Source organism: Musa acuminata, chromosome BXJ1-9, assembly GCF_036884655.1.
Source record: "Musa acuminata AAA Group cultivar baxijiao chromosome BXJ1-9, Cavendish_Baxijiao_AAA, whole genome shotgun sequence".
NCBI lineage: Eukaryota > Viridiplantae > Streptophyta > Magnoliopsida > Zingiberales > Musaceae > Musa > Musa acuminata.
Genome location: NC_088335.1, coordinates 2,989,609 through 3,010,063, shown reverse-complemented (window position 1 = coordinate 3,010,063; position 20,455 = coordinate 2,989,609). Strand labels below are relative to the sequence as shown.

At 41.1% G+C, this 20,455-nt stretch overlaps 4 protein-coding genes and 1 long non-coding RNA gene across 6 annotated transcripts; 2 read left to right on the top strand and 3 right to left on the bottom strand.

Annotated features, from left to right (window-relative positions):
- Positions 1–827: 827 nt before the first annotated feature.
- Positions 828–5,053, bottom strand: LOC103996948 (trihelix transcription factor ENAP1). Of its 2 annotated transcripts, XR_672622.3 has the most exons (3): positions 3,929–5,053; positions 1,138–1,212; positions 828–1,000 (listed from the first exon to the last, which is right to left on the bottom strand). XR_672622.3 is itself a non-coding variant. In XM_009418024.3 (2 exons), exons 1-2 carry the CDS (start codon positions 4,797–4,799, stop codon positions 1,202–1,204), a joined length of 882 nt encoding a protein of 293 aa, XP_009416299.2. In that variant the 5' UTR covers positions 4,800–5,053; the 3' UTR covers positions 1,048–1,201. The 2 variants fall into 2 exon arrangements, 1 of the variants encoding a protein (XP_009416299.2); XM_009418024.3 differs by lacking the exon at positions 828–1,000 and having other exon boundaries at positions 1,048–1,212.
- A 398-nt stretch (positions 5,054–5,451) lies between these two features.
- On the top strand, positions 5,452–8,045 carry LOC103996947 (uncharacterized). Its single transcript, XR_672621.3, has 2 exons — positions 5,452–5,588; positions 7,555–8,045. It is a non-coding gene; the product is annotated as an uncharacterized LOC103996947 (long non-coding RNA).
- Positions 8,046–10,046: 2,001 nt separating this feature from the next.
- LOC135592491 (zinc transporter 6, chloroplastic-like) lies at positions 10,047–12,517 on the top strand. The gene is made up of 2 exons (XM_065081970.1): positions 10,047–10,949; positions 12,078–12,517. Exons 1-2 carry the CDS (start codon positions 10,209–10,211, stop codon positions 12,390–12,392), a joined length of 1,056 nt encoding a protein of 351 aa, XP_064938042.1. The 5' UTR covers positions 10,047–10,208; the 3' UTR covers positions 12,393–12,517.
- A 1,428-nt stretch (positions 12,518–13,945) lies between these two features.
- Positions 13,946–16,722, bottom strand: LOC135592492 (ran-binding protein 1 homolog b-like). Its single transcript, XM_065081971.1, has 4 exons — positions 16,521–16,722; positions 16,274–16,425; positions 16,063–16,188; positions 13,946–14,432 (listed from the first exon to the last, which is right to left on the bottom strand). The coding sequence occupies exons 1-4, from the start codon at positions 16,673–16,675 to the stop codon at positions 14,200–14,202; spliced, it is 666 nt and encodes a 221-aa protein (XP_064938043.1). The 5' UTR covers positions 16,676–16,722; the 3' UTR covers positions 13,946–14,199.
- A 408-nt stretch (positions 16,723–17,130) lies between these two features.
- LOC135592490 (mitogen-activated protein kinase kinase kinase 18-like) lies at positions 17,131–19,557 on the bottom strand. The gene has a single exon (XM_065081969.1). It carries the CDS (start codon positions 18,693–18,695, stop codon positions 17,160–17,162), a length of 1,536 nt encoding a protein of 511 aa, XP_064938041.1. The 5' UTR covers positions 18,696–19,557; the 3' UTR covers positions 17,131–17,159.
- Positions 19,558–20,455: the final 898 nt, after the last annotated feature.

Here is a 20,455-nt window from a genome sequence, read left to right as displayed (position 1 = left end):
TAGATGCTTATCATTAATTATCTTATGATAATTATTTTAAAATATGATATGCATGAAATGATGTATGCTCATTGAATAAAATTAAAAAGACTTATACGATCTTATTTTATAGGTATAGGTAAGGATATTATTACTTCACCTAAGTGACTAAGTAAGGAAGGGAGTACGTGCAAGCCCATGTTAGCTACGATGACTTATGGACAATTTGTGTATATAAATTTTAAACTTGTTTGTGTTTTTAAAAAATTATGATATCAAAACCTAGGTCATGAGTTAGGTAGACTATCTATAACCCCAAAAGAGGTATGAGATGTACTGCTCAACTATCATGTAGATTTTAATAAATAAATTATATAATTTTTATTAATATTTGGTATTATAAAAAAATAAATTAATAGTTTTGATAATATTGGAGAGAGAGAAGATTCTGGATGACAGAGAAGTATTCAATAAAGAGATATGATTAGTTGTATGTACGTCATCTAGGTGTAACTTGACCCAACACGACCTTGAAAAATATGAATTAAAGATAAATAATTTGATGAAAATAGATTCTGTTATCAAGAGTAAGCATCTAAAATAAAATATTAATAGCATAAACGTTATTCGCGACTTTGAGAATCTAAAAGCATTAAAGCCCTGGCAATTTGTTTTGGTCTATATAAAGTTTCCTGATTAGCCACACCTTCCTTGATATAAAGGGAAATGCTAAAGGAGGAGGAGGAGTGTTAAAAGTTTAATATCCTCAGCAGTTGCATTTTTTATAACTCAACTTATGATAAAATAAAAAATAAAAATAAAAATAAAAATAAAAATAAAAATAAAAATAAAACTGAACTGATAGGTTTTATGATGGCTTCGAAACTTGGAGGAGAGGGTACAGAGATCATGAACAGTGACGAAATAAAACCACCATCTCGGGGGTTACCTACCTACCTCCCTACCTACCGTGGTAGCTTAAAGCGTTGACCCAAGTGCGATAGAATCTTATAAATTGGACCTGCAACCAAAAGTTAATTGGTATAGACAAATTACACCCAAAAGAAGTGAAAAAAAAGTGGGCGGACATATGATATCATGATACCCGAGTAAATCTAATTCCAGAAATCACAAAGATTATTCTATTCTATTCAGTACCTTCTCATTATCTACAAACGCCACAGGTATTAAAATGACAGCTTGCTTACGCTGCAAACACCACTCAACTCTTTCCTGTAGGAGTCACGATAAAATACGTCAGAAACTTAGGGTGTTGTTGTAACATCAAAGTATAACAGACATGAGATGGAGAAATCAACATCTATTAAATATTGCTCAGACAAATATAATTTTGTGATTCCCTGCAAAACAATGACGGCAGTTAAAAGCCTAACTTTGAGACCAATCTCAATCAAAATCTGAGCTCATACTAACTCTAAAAAATGATGATGATGAAAATTATAAAAGCAAATGCAGAAAACCTGAAAAAGGCATCCTAAACCTAATTAGAATCCCAATCCGAAACCCAGGGTAACAAAATAACAACTGGACTAGATTGACCAATCAGACCAGACCGCACCAATTAGTTTCATGGGACAGCCTCAGTCATATCCAGTTACAAGAAATTATTTATGCTTATTGACTTCCATCAGGCATTGACTCTCCCTAAACCATTACTATTGATTGAAAAACCAGCACATCAATTCTTCATCTCAACCCTCATGAGATTAAAATAAAAAACAAAAAAAATTGCATGTAAAATACACCAATTATTATTAGCTAACATCCTGTTAAAAATAATCATCGATAACATTAAGACAAGTGATTTGACTTGACTGTATTAGTCACATTAGTAACACTACTCATCGACTCACCGGTACCCGAGACACTAATAATAACTTAAATCTCAGAATTCTCAGATCAGTCATCCGGTGAGCATAATGGACATCCTCGTCTTTACAAACAAAACATATCTCAAATCTTTGTCAAAGTTACTAACACCTTCCTATTATGATGAAGAAAATGGCCAACTAAGACAAACCCACCGATATCTATTTATTCAAAGCCTCTTTATATGCACAATTTAAGCACCTCACATTGGGTAAATATTTAAAATTCAAACATCCCACCATTGCTCGTGTCAACGAACATGTTTCCTTGTCCTACAATTGGGCGATCAAAGGATCATCACTAGGATGACCTTATTCCCCTAAAACCAGAATTTGATAAACTAGATCAGATATATTGGACTCAAGAGCAGGCACTTAATTTCACAGATGAAAAAGGAGATGCTGACAAAGAGATCACAACCTGTTTTCTTGTAAGTCAACAAAAATACAAAAAGTGTTCATCGGCTATTAGAACCACTATTAAAGTATGTAATACTCCGATGAGTGCACTAGATGGATTATTTGCATGATGAAAGACGATATAACATCAATAGAGCATCCACACTAGAACTTAATCAATCTGTATGCTCTAAGATGTTACACAAGCAGGAAAGAACTGTTCTAGTAGCCTGTTAAATCTCCCAAAATAGATGAGCCATTAAGGAGACATTTTCTTCTTCAAAATAATCCTTGAATATCCAGCAGTACCTACAATTCGGTTGTTTAACATAGATACGTGTGACAGACTAATAAACTAACCAATGATCACTGTTGGACAGATGACAAATGAGTCCCATGTGACAAGGAATCTACTCCTGTAAACTAATACAACATCCCTCCGCATGGGTGTAACATTAACTAATTTAGAACAAATAGTTTTTGAGAGCTGACTATAATGATTTCTGTATGATGCTGCAAATATAATTTTCTGCTTCTCAACATCTTAGATAAAAATTTAATATGTTGAAGATATGGTAACCATGGCATCAAGCAGAAGAATGAAGGTAAATTTCCAACAACCTATGTTATTGTAAATCTAGCTAAAAACGAAATGCAGCAACAAATAACAAAAAACATCAATGAATATCATACCGTCCTTACATCAGCTAAAATTACTGTAAGAACAAGATATAATTAGGACAGAATTGCACTCCACTAAGGCTCAACTCCAATAGATCTATCTACGCATCAGCTAAATAGTAATTATCACACAACAGCAAATCAAGTCCATAACTCGACCCATCTGATAAAAGTATTTACAAACATTTGATGGTTTATGGCCCTCAACTAGTCGGCAAACTAAACCAACAAGAACGGAAATGCAAAGTAACAAGTATGTTAAAAGATCCAATTGTCTCCCTTTAACAATTTACTGTGTCAACAATTGGTACAAAAGACACCGTCTATCGCCATATAGCTAAAAGATGCTGGAACCCAGATGTACACTAGCAGGGAAGAACTATCATCTAGAATATCAATACTCAAAACAACATGAGAAAAAGACAAATGCGAACCCGACAAAAAACAAAACTGGTTCACAAAAACCTTCATTAATACAAAACGAAAGGTGCATTTCCTCCTTCTCAGGACCCCATTTTATGATGTTCAATGTGTCATAAATTTTACAGTTTAAGACCATAGAAGTATGACAATAATAGCTATACTGAATCTTCTAATATGAGGTATGAACTACATATGCCTATGCTTATTTAGTACTTAACATACTCATCGCTATGCTCTATGCAAACCTCTCAGGTTGGATGCACCCAGTATAACGCACAAGTCATCTTTGACATCTTAGTTAAATTTCTTCGTAGATCTTAGAACGTTGCTCGGTTTTTACAAGCTCAGTCACGGTTTCAGCAATTCTTCCCTAATGCCCTGCTTATTGGAATGAATGATAGCAATTCACCATTTGGATGCAAACTAAGTTTTCGACTTAGTGATATCTATGAGTAACAACACGATAGCTCCGACCTGTACAATTTCTAGTCTGTGATAGCAACCTACGACAAACATGGCTGCAAATAATAAAGATCTGAATGTTCCAGCAAACTCACCAGATCCAGACGTGTTCTTTCGCCGCTTCATCTTCTCCACCTCGATTTGAGCTTCAATGATCATCTGCATCCTCTGGAACTCGAGATCCTTTGCAAACTCCATCCGTTTTAGTTCCAACTCCATCATCTGCCGCTGCTTCGAGTTTTCCACTCTCTCATAAACATCAGCAAATTTCATGATCGCCCTTGCCAATTCACTAAACGGCCCGTGGCCTCCATCACCATCACCCATGCCACAACCATAAACCCCCCAATCTCTTCGCCGCTTCCCGGCCAATGCACCGGCAAACATCCCATTAAGCTTACGCTCCTGCTCATCATCATCATCCTCGTCCGCCTCTGCGTCGGCTTCAATATCCTCGTCATCATTGCCGTCGCCGAACTCGGGAGAGCTCTCTGATGATCCCCCCAAATACACGGCCCCGTTAGGGTTCCGATGCTTGACGGTTGAAACGAGCGAAGGGTGACGTTTAGGCAGGGGGTGAGAATGCTGCAATCTTAAGGATGGCGTCGGGCGGTGGTAGGGCTCGGTGGCGGCGTCTCCGATGAGGAGATCGAGGCGCGAGAAGAAGGACCACTCCGACGGCCCAGGCTTCGCCTTCTCGATCTTGTACTTCTTCTTGAGGGTGTCGATCCGGTTCTTGCACTGGGCGTCGGTCTTGGGGGGCTTCCCCACCGCCTCCCGCCGCTCGTTCACGGCGTCCGCCACCTCTTTCCAGTCCTTCTGCCGGAGGCTGCCCCGGCTGAGGCGGAGGTGCCGATCGCCCCAGGCATCGATGAGGGCGCCCGTCGCGTCCTCGCTCCAGATATCCTCCCGCCCTCCTCCGCCGGCATGGTGGTGGTGGTGGAGATGACGGCGGCCGGAATCCATGGATCGGCGTGAGGTACAAGGTCAGGGTTAGGAGGAGGCTCGGTAGAAACGGAAGGGGAAAGGATTGGGAACAGGATAGAGGGAGAGGGAGAGGGAGAGGGAGAGAGAGAATGGGAGGAATCCCCACCAGGTCGGTGAGGCGGAACGTGGAATGCCGTCGGCCGTGCATGATGTGTACTTCCTCCTCTCCCCCCCGACGGTAACGTCACCTGCGGTCGGGTGCGACCAACGCGGAGCCCAACGGTGCCTGACCACGCCGGTTTCTGTCCGCACGCTGCGGCGGTGACCGCACTCGGACCCCCAAAACCAACATAAAGAATCAAAACCGGCGACCGAGACAGAGAAAGAGTCCTTGCCGTGCTCCTCATGTGCGGCTATCGCTTATCCTGCTCCTTCAACTCCACCATTCATATGCTGCAACGTGGTATTTCCTCATTGTTCCGTAACATTGCTTTCCTACTTAACAGAAGTGTACCTTTTCCCACCACTGGAATCGTGAGAAGCCGTAAAGTCCCCTGGGACCCATCACTCGTCCAATCAGAAAGCAGGAAGTTGATACACGTAACGTAATTAGTACCAAAGCAAGACCAGCGGTGGTGTAGGATAGTTCGGTTGGGGGAACATAATCGAACAAAGACGGGGATACTGACAGTGCCGAGATACCGATCAGAGGCGGAGAGAAGCGACTCGGGAATAAGGATCGGAGGTGTTCTTTTGGGCGAGATAACGAGGAGAAGAAGTCGAGGGATGGGACGGCCGCCGAGGGCGATCGTGGGGGACGATTACGAGGTAATATGTTACGATTTCAGTTCGGCAGATAGCTTATTGGAATGCGATTTCGATCGAGCCGGCGTTTTGTTTCTTCTTTGAAGTAGGATTTCTTGCAATTGGAAGGTTGGTTTTGACACACATGAATCTGTAATATGGAATCGAATCCTTTGATTCAAAAGATTCGTATTCCCTTGTTGCAATAGCTCTTTGGTGTATATTGCAAATCCAACTTTGAGATGCTATCGGTACTGCTCTTCAGCTACACCAGCCTCAAAGCCCTGTTCCACAGTCTTCAGCTTTTGGCCAATAGTTATTTGATGATCGTTGTCCCGTAGTTATTTGATAATAATTCCAAATCATTCGATGCAAGATTTACTACAACGTTATTTATCGAACCTAACTTGCATATGTTTTACCTTTTTTTTGGTTAATGGCTATTAATTTTCTTAACAAAAAGTGATTTGGGGATCATGAGTGAGAAGGTAACAACAATCTTCAAAAGAAACAACTGATTCTCATAGCAACTTGGAATAGTTTGAGTTCCTCTGATCTTAGAATCCTTTATATTACAAAGAAGAAAAAATATGTGGAATCGATTTCATTCCACATATTTAAGATGTTCATAAGAGGTAGTCAACATGCTTATAACCACTTCGCTCAAGGTACATTGTCTTGTTTATCCTAATATGCCGAGATACCAACTCAATGGGCTATTGGAGAACAAACTAAAGCTAAGGAAGCATTATTTAAATATTATTAAATATGGTAGTTGAAATCATTGTTTTTACAAATGACTAGTGAAAACAGGATTTGATCTCTAGACCTGGCTATCGATAGAACCCTCATTTTTTGATAAGTGGATTTGGTCCATTACCATTAGACCATTGTCTTAGTTTCAACCCTTCAAGTGGATCTAATACACCACTATCAAACTAATGCTTTATGTGTGTATCTTATAAAATTTAAATAATGAAAATAGACAAGCCATTGTTTTGAGAATTTCACAAAGGCAACTTTAGCCTTAGATCAATGTTTTGATAAGTGCATTTGGTGCAATACCATTAGATTGATGTTTTAGCTTCAACCCTTAACAAGTAGATCTGATACACTACTATCAAACTAATGTTTTATGTGTATATCTTCTAAAATTCAAATTAAAAAATTAGTCAAGCTATTATTTTGAGAATTTCACAAAGGCAACCTTAGCAAAAACAAAGGTATCACTGGCAGGTGCTGTTCAAAGCGATCTGCTTTGCTTAAGGTCAAATGTCCTCTTCATCTGTTATGCTGGGAAATGCTCACTAGTTCATGCTAAAACTTGCTATAATCACCTTCTTGAGTTGGTATATGCCTATTATTAAGCTTATCATGTCTTTCAAAGCTGGATAGCAACTAAGCAGCTTTTCTCGATTATTTCAGTTGTTGCTTCCAGACTGTAATATTTTATCTTATACTTCTCTTTAGTTTAGTGGTGAGGAATAATTTTGGAAGGCAATATCTGTTTATGTCATTTGAAGTGGTCAAGTCAATTCGAAGAAGTTAATTCCTAACCCTCTTATTGATCATATGAGCTGATTGTAGCTTTTATTGTTCCATGATATGGGCATGTAAATAGATCCTCCCCAACATGGGCTTAGTATATGATTCTCCATTCAATGGTGAGTTGTCTGGTACCAGATTCATATAGGGTGTCTTCTACATTCTTGAATAGCCATACTAATATTATAAAGCAAACCTTCCATTTTTAGATCCACATTTGTAGGAAGTATTAAGTCATGATGATAATTCAAGGGGAATCTTAGTGATTATTTTCCTTTATTGTCTTTTTATAATTATTCATGGATTACTTTGTAAATTTCATCTTCTATTGCCATCAGTGTGGCCAAGAAAACTTGTACCTCTAAGTTGCTTGAGTACTTCTCCTGCAATATATATCTAGCCATTAGCTGTGGTTTCTAAAAGCCGGATGCTTTCTTTAATTCAGGTAACAGAGTTATGTTATTCTGAAGGTTGGCCTACATTTGTGTCATGATTGGTGAGGGAATGTAATGCATATCTACAAGCATTACTGTAGTAAGTTTTCATCTGATTATAGCAGTCCTCTTCCTTTCTTGTCCTTAATGTATCTCTTCTCAAGAAGCTTCAGGAATGCCAACATCCTTAAAAGAAAGTGGCTTCCCCGGCTTCTTCCGATGTAAAGGGATAAATCTCAATCATCTTCTGGGGAATAAAGGCTAAAGACGGCAGTTTAATATGTTCAGTTGTTGTAACTCAACAAGATCATTCTCTTGTTCTACAAGGAGGATATGATCATAGAAAGCTGTTGTGAAAAGTGAAGCAAGTGGGTCGTTTTTAGCTTTAGTAGGCCTTCACATAAGTTGTTCTAAATGCTAACGGTGATTATACAAACCATGTTTTGTTGCTCAGAGAAGAGTAATGTGAGACGTGTGGCTCTATTAGCTTTTTAACTTGCAAGAGATCTCAGTTGCCTATTGATGTCTTAAATTGTATTGGGTTATAATCCCAAAAGATTATGTATGTATGTCTATTTGTTTGTTTTTCTTTCTTTCTAAATTGAGTTACACCAAATGGAGAGTCAAACAATTTCTAACAGATATTTTAGGAATGTAATATTGTTGATATTTTTTAAACTCATTGATAATCATGATCATTAATGGTTAATGCTAATTCATTAGATGGCTCCTAATAGGAGTGATATATATATGTAAATAATTTAAATATTTAATGTATAAAAATATTTTTATGAATGTATATGGGATATTAAAATTTTTTAGGCAAATAGGTTATTTCTAAACTTTGGTTTTTTAAATTTTTAATATATATGTATATGTATGTGGATGAAGATCAAATATGTTTTTTTTTTCATAAGAATCACATTACTTGTAAGTATATTTTGTATCACATGGGCTTTTTTTTTATTATTGGATCATAACATCTTTCAAAATGTACATTAAGAACTAAATAAATAAATATTTATTTATTTATATATTATAAATATTTATTATAAATTATTTATTCATCAAAATAAAAGTAAAAAATAGTCATATATTTTATTCTCAAAAATAAAATCCAACTAACTCTATTTAGTGGTAGAGGATAGCCTTTTTTTTTTTTTTCTATTAGAATTCACTTTAGTGCTAACGGAGGATTGTTTTGAAAATCGTTTTTTTTTTTTTTGTGAACGAGAGTAGGAACTGCTATAAATAAGTTAACCGTAAATAAAATATATATCCAAGGTTAATCATCATATCAATATAAGTTAACTATAAATTAAATCAACTGTTATAAGTTTGTATTTTCCTGACAGCGGAATTAAATAAGCTCATATTACACTCCCAAATAGAGCGATATCTTTTACCCTCCAAAGTGGGGATACATTTATTTCGGTAATAAATGAAGAAACTATTCGATCACCATGTTTAATGGCCCACTAATCCCAAAATAGGTTGGGTCGAGTTAACTTACTAGTTAAGGCTTGACTTATTGGCTAGGCTTAGCTTGCTGACTAGGCCTAATATACGGCTTATAATCAATTCTCATAATTTTGAATTATACATGAAATTATATTCAAAACATCTAATCATTAGTATTGATTCATTAAAACATAATAAATAACAATAAATTAAAAAGATAAAATCATATTAGGAAGAAAATAATATTTTTAATCAATTATGGTAGAAGTCTAATAGAAATCGAGTATTACAACTACGAAAAATAAAAAAATTTAGAAACTACATATAACATTAATAATTATAATATATTTTTAATTTAAAAAAAATAAATAATTGAAGGAATTAAAGAAAATTTTATTTTTTTTAGAAAAGACAGGAACCTAATTTCTTGGTTACTCGTTAGGTTATAAGAAACCAAAGAAAGGAATTCCTTTCTAAGATAATATTTGTTTATTTTTTATTCATTTAATCTTTATTTTTTTTTATTTTTTTTAAATAATATTACTCAACTTAAAATATTGAATATTTGTTATTTAAATTTTAGTATAAAGAAAAAAATCAAAACATTATGGTTAAATCAAGATATTTGATTTACGATAGACTTTTCATCGTTTTCTTCGCATCCTCCTACTTTTTCTCGACTTATTCTTTTTCTTCTTGTTAATGACGGGATAATGATATGTAGTTTACACGCGGCACGAATTCATTAGTCGATCGAGAATTCGCTACATCACCCGTCAACCCCCCATATGGTAAATGTGTCTATCATGCAAAGAAGAGGAACGAAATCAATACACTAATCGACGCCACCGTGTGAGAGACTATAATAGTGGGTCAATGCATCGCCATGGGTTCCGCACAACCACACACCTCTGTATACGGAAGTGGCCACTTCGACGCAGTTCACAGCTACGCACTTCGCACATCAGCGGTCTCCACTCTCATTAAACCCAGCGTCACTTGCGGGCCCACTTCCAATGACAACTGGGCCGCCCCTCTCCGCGGTCCCTTTTACCATCGCAAGCGAAGACAAAGACAAAACGGACCAACTGAGACTTTTGAGGATCGAGTTGCGACACGAGAAGGAAGGAGGAGGAGGCAGCGACGAAGAGAGAGAGAGAGAGAGAGAGAGAGAGAGGGGGGGGGAGAGACTTGGGGAGTCGTCATGTCGGGGTGCGATGTCGGTGACGCCAGCCGCGCCCAGTGGTGCCGCAACGGGGCGGCGGCGCAGCAGCTCAAGCTGGTGTCCATCGGCATCATCCTGGTGACTAGCGCCGTCGGGATCTCGTCGCCGGTGGTCCTCGCCCGCGTCTTCGAGGGGAAGCCCGCCTACGGCCGCGCCCTCCTCCTCATCAAATGCTTTGCTGCCGGCGTCGTCCTCTCTACCGCCCTCGTCCACGTCCTCCCCGATGCCTTCGACGCCCTCGCCGACTGCCAGGTCGCCGCTCGCCATCCCTGGCGCGACTTTCCCTTCTCTGGCCTCCTCACTCTTATCGGCGCCCTCCTTGCCCTCCTCGTCGACGTCGTTGCCACCTCCCACGCTGTTGCCGGCTCCGCCGGCAAGCAGCAGTACCAGCCCGTCGAACTCGAGGAGGGCAAGCGGAAGCCCGCGGCGGCGTCGGTGTCGGCGGTGGCGATGGGTGGGTGCCACGGGCACCACGGAGTAGCGGACGAGCAGGAGGGGGAGGAGGAGGAAGGGGATCAGGGAAGCGAGGAGGAGAGGCTGGCGAAGCTGAAGCAGAGGATGGTGTCGCAGGTGCTGGAGATTGGGATTGTGTTCCATTCCGTGATCATCGGGGTGACGATGGGGATGTCGCAGAACCAGTGCGCAATTAGGCCGCTTGTCGTAGCCCTTGCCTTCCACCAGATCTTTGAAGGGTTGGGGCTCGGCGGATGCATCGCTCAGGTGAAGAAATCGTGCCCTTTGCTTCAGATTTATGGTCATAGATCTCATTTTTCCAGATCAATTGGCTGTTTCTTCCTGGTTGCTTCTTGAGTTCATGCCGTCAAAGTGTTTGCTTTAAGTCTTTCGGTCATCAGTAGTGACTTTATTTTTGGCATCCTTCCATTCTAAACCCTAAAATTTTAAACTGTTCCAAAATTTAACTGCTTAGTCGGATGCAAACTTTAAACCTATAATCTTTATAGAGCCCTTACAAAATTTACCCCCAATTTAAATTATATGTTCTCTACTCTACCATATAGCATAGAATTTTACCCCCAGTCTATTTGATATGTCAGCACACTTTCTGGCTAATTGTTATTTCTAAAAAGCATGCCTTTTTCAGTATAGTGATGCGTGACTAGATGAACACACAGCCCGATCCTCTTTTAAATCAGTGCACAGACGAGAGAGCTCTAACTTTTTCTACACTGCACTATTCTGCAGTGGGCAACCAGTGGTTCATGCTTTAGGCACTGCCAATATAGATCCATATGATTTTGTTTGATTATTATGATGATTAGCATGACAATTAGAAGACAAAGTCGTACGATAATTAAATGCTGTGGTATTAAGTTATATACAGCAAACTGGAATTCCACTCTTCTAATTCGGTAACATGTACTGTCTGGGCATTTCTTGTTTGCTGGATTTAGTTGTCGTTGCACAAGGGAAACTTTTCTGTATTTACACCGATGCGGAAGGCACTTTAACTTTTCATTTAACCCATAGATAAGAAAAGAAGATGATTCATCCCACTTATCCACTTGCAAAGAATGTTTCTGATTAGAACTGTAGGTGTAATGCCACCCGGCCAAGTTCCACTTCTTGTATATTGTATCCTCTTTGTGATGTAGTTATCTGACCTCCACTAAATTCTGTTTATATCCATTTTGTCTCAGAAGTGTGTGTATTTCATAATTGAGCATCCATATGCATCAATCAGTTATATCGCATGAAAATCAAACATTGGGCATCTAGATGTATGTGGTTCTACAATCATAGTTGAACCATCGGCAAATGATTGGTTGAACTATGTCGTTATGCTACAGATATTTCTGGCTGACTGATCTATGGTAATAAATTTTACAGGCTGGATTTGGCTTCGGAACAGTGGCTTACATGTGCCTCATGTTCTCAGTGACTACGCCAATGGGGATAATATTGGGAATGATTGTTTTCTATATGACTGGCTACGACGACAGCAACCCAAATGCCCTGATATCAGAAGGATTGCTAGGTTCTCTTTCTGCAGGCGTCCTAATATATATGGCACTTGTTGATCTAATAGCTGTAGATTTCTTCCACAACAAGGCCATGTCTTCGAGTTCTCAGTTGAAGAAGGCATGTTATGTGGCTTTAGTCCTTGGATCTGCTTCGATGTCTATACTTGCACTTTGGGCTTAGAGCACTTGAGCATAAATCTATGATCCAACTTGTTTGTCTATGTTAATTACACAATTTATTGATATTTCACTTCCAGTGGAGGCTATCTGATGGCGAAATGCGGGTACGTCATCATGGTTTCTTTATGTTGCACTTTGCCTTTTCAGCTTTTACTTCACGCACATGCTTTCCTTATCATCTTTCTAAATATTTTTGTTTTTATTGCTCAGATTGTATATATTTTGATTTCTCGGTATCTTTAATATTCAGATTTATTTGAGCATCTAATGCTAGAACCCGAAATCAGCTCAGAAAAGACATTCTTTCACTATTACTGAAAATTCTCACCTAGATCCTTTCTATGTTAGGATGTTTTGTGTTATGCCTAGAGCATCATTACTATGCTTTTGCTTTTCTTTCCCTGAGGAGTAATATTGTTTGCTTATATTCCGGACGCAAATAATACAATTAATGAATGAAGACTCTTACTCTCTTTGTGGATAAGGTAGTGAAGAATAAGAACCCAAAATTTTTCTTGTGGGGTTTGGCAATGGCAATAGGCAGAGGAACAGATTGCTTTTAGAGTGAAAGACAACTAGGATTCCAATCTTGAGTGAAGATGAGCATAAAACAGCAGATTAATATGACAACAATTGTTTATTATGAAATGAGAAACCAATTTATAGATGTGTGTAAATGGTTAAGTCAAAATATTTCATATAGGTTTAGGTCCAAATTGGCCATTGGTGACTGATTAATGAGATAACCGGGCATTTGATTGATAGAATCTGTGAAATTTGCACTGTGAGGTGCATAAACAACAGGACTGGGTGTAGCAAAACAGACCGAGATGAACTAGTTTTACCATCTCCAGGATTAATCAGTAGCAAAATCTCCTGACATGGGTAGATTTCACTTGTGGCTTGGCTTTTTATGTATACCCTGCTTTCCCTACTTGGACTTGGAAGAGTTGCATGAGACTTTGTTATGCTGACTTAATCCTCTACCAACAACAACACCGAAACCTTAGAGAATTATTTTCTCTACCAATCCATCACGATGAGACGAGAGACTCCAATTGGTGTGTTAGGATGACTAGACGTCCAGGATTGCATCAGTGTATGGTATCAGTCCAATGTGTCTGATTGACGATCAAACCCCTTTATCATGAATCAATTAAGTTCTACTGCTGATGTGGACGTCTAGGATTTCATCAAGTTATGGAGCATCATCTACCTATCAACCCCCTTATAATAAATCCAATCGAGGAGGACAAAATTGGGTTCTGCGACTGAACTGAGATGTCACAATACTCGGTTTAGTTTACGGCCGGAGAATATGATTTGAAGAAAGAGTCACAGAGACACATCACGAGCTGCGATCGCAGGGATCTCTAAACCCAAGCAGAGGAACCCTCGGCAAAAATTAATCGATTTATCTACAACAAATGGAATCAAGAAAATTCTCTCTCTTCTAGAAATTGAATCAAGAATCGAATAGATGATTAAACCCGATGATGCACAAGTACTCGAACCATAGCAAACTAAACAATGGAGGGTGGGTGCAAATCCATCTCGACAAACATCACCACACTTTCCATGTTTCACTTAGGTAGGACGGAATCACCAAAATACAGCCAAAACTCCTTGACAAATGAAGTAGGGGAAATTACAAACAAAACTACATCTTATAAATTACAATCCAGAACGAAGACCATTCGACCACGATATAGGCTGTACGATATAGGCAAGCAGCCGCTCCATTTTGCTGCAGAGTTTAGGAAAAACATAGTCACTATATCCATTGAGAGGGCGGTTATTGGCCAGACCTAAGATGCCGAATATGATTCTTTGGTGTTTGCTTGCTTCTCTTCATGAACTTCTTTCTTCTCGTCTTCAGCATTAGCTGCCTCTTTTGTGGTATTTCCCTCGGTTTTGTCTTCGCTCACAGTCAGCTTTTCTATAAGGCTGGCAGCTGACGATACATCCTTGCTCTCTTCCTCTTCGATCTTGTCAACTGATTCAGCAATTTCTTCAACCATCTCCCTGAACTTCTTACAGTCTGATTAAAAAAGGTTGACATTGACTTTAGACATAGAGGCGAAGTATTGCAAGTGCAAAAACTATGCAGTTGAGGGAGAAAAAGTTTGAGTGTGACTAGTGGTGTTGCCCTAAATAGATCTCAATGGTAGAAAAAGATTCATGTAGCCATCCATCCCATATAATTGTTGTCAAAGACTGAAAAAACATCACAAGAAAAATATATTCAAGCACTTCATGATGAGAAAACTCGAAAGGCTTCATTAAGTCCCGTGTGTGTGTGTGACAAAGAACAATTCAATTCAACCAGTACTACATCACGGTTTGCAGGAGTAATGCAGAGAGAGAATCATTTCAATCAAGTCTAGATGATGAAAGCAGGAGAGCTATGCCAGAAAAGATGGGAAGTTTCTTTTGCCTTGGTGTGGCCTACAAAGATCTTTTTTTCATTATTCAAAAGTGGCCTAACAAAAGAAACAATAATGTTTCCTAGAGGTGAAAAAAAAAACAGATATTCTTTGCACGCACTTGCCTATCATTTTGAAGATGATAAAATGGTATAACATTAGTTAATAGGCAGGTTGTCCTCACAAGCAGCTGGAAAACAAAGTTAAGAGGAAATGGGGCAGAAAGGTCATTTTAACCAATAATTTGATGACATAAGGAACAGAATATGTAAATATTGGCATTAAATAGTACAGGTAAAGGTGAGGATTCTTCTGACAAATTTCATATATCATTCAAAATGCAGAAAGTAGATATCATGATGGTACAAAAGAGACCATTTTCTTTATATAATATACATAGAATGAAAAGCTCAAAGTAGATATATTATGTTACATCTAGTTAACCAACCTATCCACTTCGATGATAGATGAAATTTCAATACCAATGTAGCAGGAACTCTTTGTGCCATAGCTATCATATCCGAACTGGAAAGTGAACCAGCCAGGCCTTAGGTCAATTAGTCTGGATGCATGTTTGATTAAAAATTTTTTAAAATATATAAAATAATTCAAAATTATATGTAATAAAAATCTATAATACCAAAATTAATAAGAAAATAAACACAATCTTAGACAAATGAAAATATAACTTGGGTCATAAAGAATATGATAAAAACAGTAACATCAACCAATATTATAAAGAAAAAACTTTATCCATATCAAATGAAACGTGATGATCTTACAAAAGTAAAAAAATTGAATATGCAATTCAATTACTTAAACAAGAATATTGATATAGATATAACATGTATGATGAAAGTTACGACGAAACATCAATGAAGTATAATAAGAAGAGATGATAAGATGACCTTAGGAACAAGAACAACTAGGGTGAAGGGAGATGAGGAAGAGAGGGGAGAGATGGCTAGAGGAAGGAAATGTCGTTTTCCTTAGTACCTTAACCTAATTCACAATTAGCATAAATACCCTCTAAAACAAATAAAAAAAGAAACTTGTTAAGTTAGGAGTATTCTGATAACTATGCTTTCATTGTGCACAACAAATATTAGCCAAGATAGCAAAACAATATAAAGGGACATATACCCATGGATCGATATTTAGGTCATTTGCTTCAGGTACAGCAAAGGTCAACATTAGGCATTTCTAATTGGTATGTCGTCGAGAAATAAGGAAGAAGAGGCTCACTTTCGACCGATCCAAACCGAATCGCAAACATCTCCTCCTTCAGCTCCCCATCCGAGAAGTCCATCGCATGCCACACGCACGACTTGTCGTTCCCGGCATGTTCCTGCATCCTGATCGACGGAACAACTGCAGAAAAGGGGGAAAAGAAGAGTTTATAGATCCATCTGAAATCTGAATCTTTCAAGCAATAAGAAACGTCAGAGGAAGAGACCAAGATGATTGGCGCAGATCTTGAGTGTCTTGGCCTGCCTCATCACCAGCCGAACCTTTCCGGTTTCTTTATGCTTCAGGAGCTTCACGTTCCCACTGCCCCGCTCCTTCCACTGATTCCCCTCCTTGTCGAACCGATACAGCTTCGCCTTCCTGCAACGGCAGCAGAAGAACCGATCGAGATCGCGCCCCAAAAACCACGATTCAGTAGGAATCGGGAGAAGAGGAGGGAGGGGTTAGGGAGATACAGGTCCAGGAGGGAGTCCTCGTCCTCCTCGCCGGTGGTGACCGCGACCTCCTCTAGGCGGACTATGGGTGATACATGGGCGCCAGTGTCCTCCTCCTCGCCGGCGTCGGCAGCGGCCTCCTCCTCCTCCGGGCGATCCACGTGGGTGCTCGTCATGGAAGGTAAAAGAGAACTTCCGATGGAGTGACAGTCGCGAGAGAGAGAGAGCGCGACGGCTGGCTTTAAAGCAAAGCCAAAGCGCCTTTCCCCCCCTTTTTTTTATTGCATATAATTCGCAATATAATTATATATTTATATTTATATTTCTATATACTTTGAGAATTTATGGTATATATATATATATATATATCTACCTTTTATTTAATCTAATAAAACTCAAATTATTAATGATAAAATAATTAATAAAAATTTAAATTATATATTAATATTAAATATTTTAATTCTTAAATAATAATAATAATAATAATAATCCTAATTTTCTTAGATTAATGTTAATCGAAACGGTGTATATAAAAGATTTACATATATATATTGAGATTGGATAACAGGAGAGAATATTTTGGATGTTGGAGAGATTATGGTTATGATGAGCACAGAACGGGAACATTAATGGTATGCAATTTTATTTCCGACAAAAAAGTCATCTCTGGTTGCTTTCCTTCTGCACCGTATGTGCAAGTGGCAGCACGCCACGCGCTTTAGGGGAGAAGAAAGTTGGCATGCACAGTGATCTGAGACTGAACTCATCAGACCTAACCTTCTTAGCCTCCACGAGAGAGAGAGAGAGAGAGAGAGAGAGAGAGAAGAAAAGGAAATGTAGAACTGTATTGCCATTTATCAGTGACGACAAGTGATGACACCCAATGACCAAACTCTTCCCCATTCCAAGCACATGCTGACAGCCCAAACCACCATTACGGCAGTAACACCGGCGCCAACAAAGACGACTACGGCAGCTGCTGCAAGAAGCAGAGCGTCTCATTCCACTGCACAACCCACCCTCACTTGGCTCACCGGCGCTGCCGTTCCCGTCTCCCGATTCCCACCAGCCGCTGCTCGAACGATCTTCGCACATCCCTTCCACAACGATCTCTTCCTCCTCTGTCTCAGAGCACCAGATGAGCTCCCAACCATCACTGCACCAACCAAAGGCACCTCCGTCCAAAGCCAATTCCCTCACTCTTCCTCTTGCGCAATTCATCATCTCCTCGGCTTGATGATCGTAACTAGAACTAACAGTGCATCTTTCTTTGATGGAATCATCGTCGTCGTCATGGAATTCCGTGTTTGCCCACTCGAGAACGCCTCTCGGAGATGGGTCGGTGATTACGCTTTCCTTGGCTAAGAAAGGATGCCGCAGTAACTGCTCCGCCGTCCACCGCTCGGTCGCGTCCCTCCTGAAACACCTGGCGAGAAAGTCCTGGCCGACGTCAGACAGCCGAGCTGGGAACTCCGGTGTCTCGCCGCCATAGCCTATCCTGAGCATAGCTCCGGCAGCGTCGTTGGTCCTCATGTCGGGCCACGGCGGTCCACCCGTGACCATTTCGATGACGGTGCACCCGAGCGACCACACGTCCGACGCGGGCGTTGGTCGCTCCCCTCTCGCTACCTCCGGCGCCATCCACAGCGGGGTCCCGCGCACCCAACCCCGCCCGTCTCCTCCCCTGCTCGCGTCCGCAATCCTCACCGCTGCGCCGAAGTCCGCGAGCTTGGCCACACGCCGGTCCCGCCCCAAGAGCACGTTCCGGCCCTTGACGTCGCAGTGCACGACCCCGGCGACGTCGTGGAGGTAACGAAGAGCTCGCACCACGCACCGCGCGTAAGCGCGCACTTGGATCTCGTCCAGCGGGAGACCCTTGGCCTTCGCCGCCGCTGCCGACTCCGCCACCGTGCCGCCGGGCATGTACTCGAGGTGCAGGTTCCGGCACGCGCCGGCACGAGGCTCCTGGCTGGTGTCGTCGCCGAGGTAAGCGACGACGTAGGGAGAGCGAAGCGACCTGAGGATTTGGATCTCCCTCTCCAAAGATTGGACCGAGGCAACAGGGGACGAACTCAGGCTCACAGATTTGACGGCGAAAGCGTGGCCGGTGGACTCGTCCAAGGCGAGGTGCACGACGCCGAAGGCACCAGTTCCGATGGCGCTCCCCTTCACCCAACCCCGTCCGTGGCTTCCCATGGCCGAGAAGTTGGAGTTCGAGCTATAGAAGACGGTGATGCCGAGCTTAAATATTTATAGCCGGTGTTATGATTGGTCAAACCAATCAAACTAGGATGGATAAGGTGCGGGATGAACCCCTTCAATTAATGCTATGGATATGGGTTTCGTGGTTGGATTCGATCGAGCCGATTAGAATCCGTGTCGACTTGGTGGGGAAACATAAGCTTGGCGGCACGCACAATGCATGTTGGGCAAGTTTAGTACAGCGGGGAGACGTGCAGTAGCCATGAGCAGGATGACCAGTTGTCGAACACGGAGCATAGTAATAATGCGTGTGGATTTGCCTTGCCCTTCTCCAACAATGGAAGCAAGTGAGATCGAGTAAGATAAGCTAATCCGGTTCATGATCGACCCCAACACGATCGAACCGGATCTAGCGGCAGGAATCGAGTTGCCAAATTGGCTCCGTGACGAGTGAGTGCGCCCTGCAAGCTCGGCCAAAAGTGGTCGGAACGGAGATTTGGGGCGGAGAGGAGTACGCGCATCAAACCTTGCGCAGAATTCATGGGATAGATGGGGCTGCCTTTGCGGAGGCGACGCCGGCCGGTGTAGGCCACATGTGGGCGGAAAGCGAGACAGAGTGGGCAAAGCAGTGCACCGGCAAGCCATGGTGGCTGACCTCACCGAGCATGCACCTGCCGCTGCGTTGCTTGACGTGATGGGGGAGAGAAACATCCCTCCGTTGGTTTGTGGCCATGGCTCCGTGACATGGGAATGAATACCACCGTGGGAGGGAAGCAGCTTCCGACCATGGATATGACAGATACACCGGTCGGCTCTGCACATGCACCCGTGGCCGGATTCGCAGATTGATGATTAGAAGGGGCAAGTCGCCGAACACATCACATGCGAGACGCGTGCCGACATACCTCGGGATGATATCTGGGAATCCAGACTATGTGCGCCGTTGTATCAACATGCTTCGTGTCTGGGGAGGGCGATCGACGCACGTGAGGGTCAACGTCGATGGGCTGCAGAGTTGACTCCCAGTATAATCACACTGATCGTTGACCGCAGATATACCGAGTCGGTAAATAGGACGAGGTGAAAAGTCAAACTCTATTAATTAAGGTACTTAATTAATGTGTCGTACGGACGAGACATGCGAATAAAGTGGTCGATTCAGATGTTCACGTGTTAAATTTTATTATTGTTTTTCTTGAAGAGTGTAAAAAAAGTGAAAAAGAAATATATTTTTTTCAGGTTAAAAAGGTGGGAAGAACATGAATAGAGTGAGATAGGAGATAAAAAAGAGGAGAGGGAAGAACATGAATAGAGTGAGATAGGAGATAAAAAGAGGAGAGGGACATGGAGCCAACTCGGGCTGTGAGATATGGCTGACAAAAGGACAGAGGAGGAGGTGTCACATGCAGTTCCTTGCTCATCAACCTAACGATATCGATCATGGCAACCAGCTTATCACCAGTTGTTTTCCTGGAACCAATGCACACAGACAACCTGCAGAGTTGGGAATCGAAGCTTCAAGTTCTTCAGAAAATTCTCAATGCAAGAAAAATATGTGTGTGTGGATGCTACCCAAAGACGTATGATCGTCAGTTCAATACGGTGGTGAGATTGGTGTGCTCTGATCACTCTTTCGATCCCAAATCGGAACAAAGATTCCTGATTTCATTGCATAAGGTTCCTGCAATGCTAATGCGTAACGCTAATGCCAGAGCTCTGTCCAATCCAATCAAATCCCTTCTGTATACCTTAGT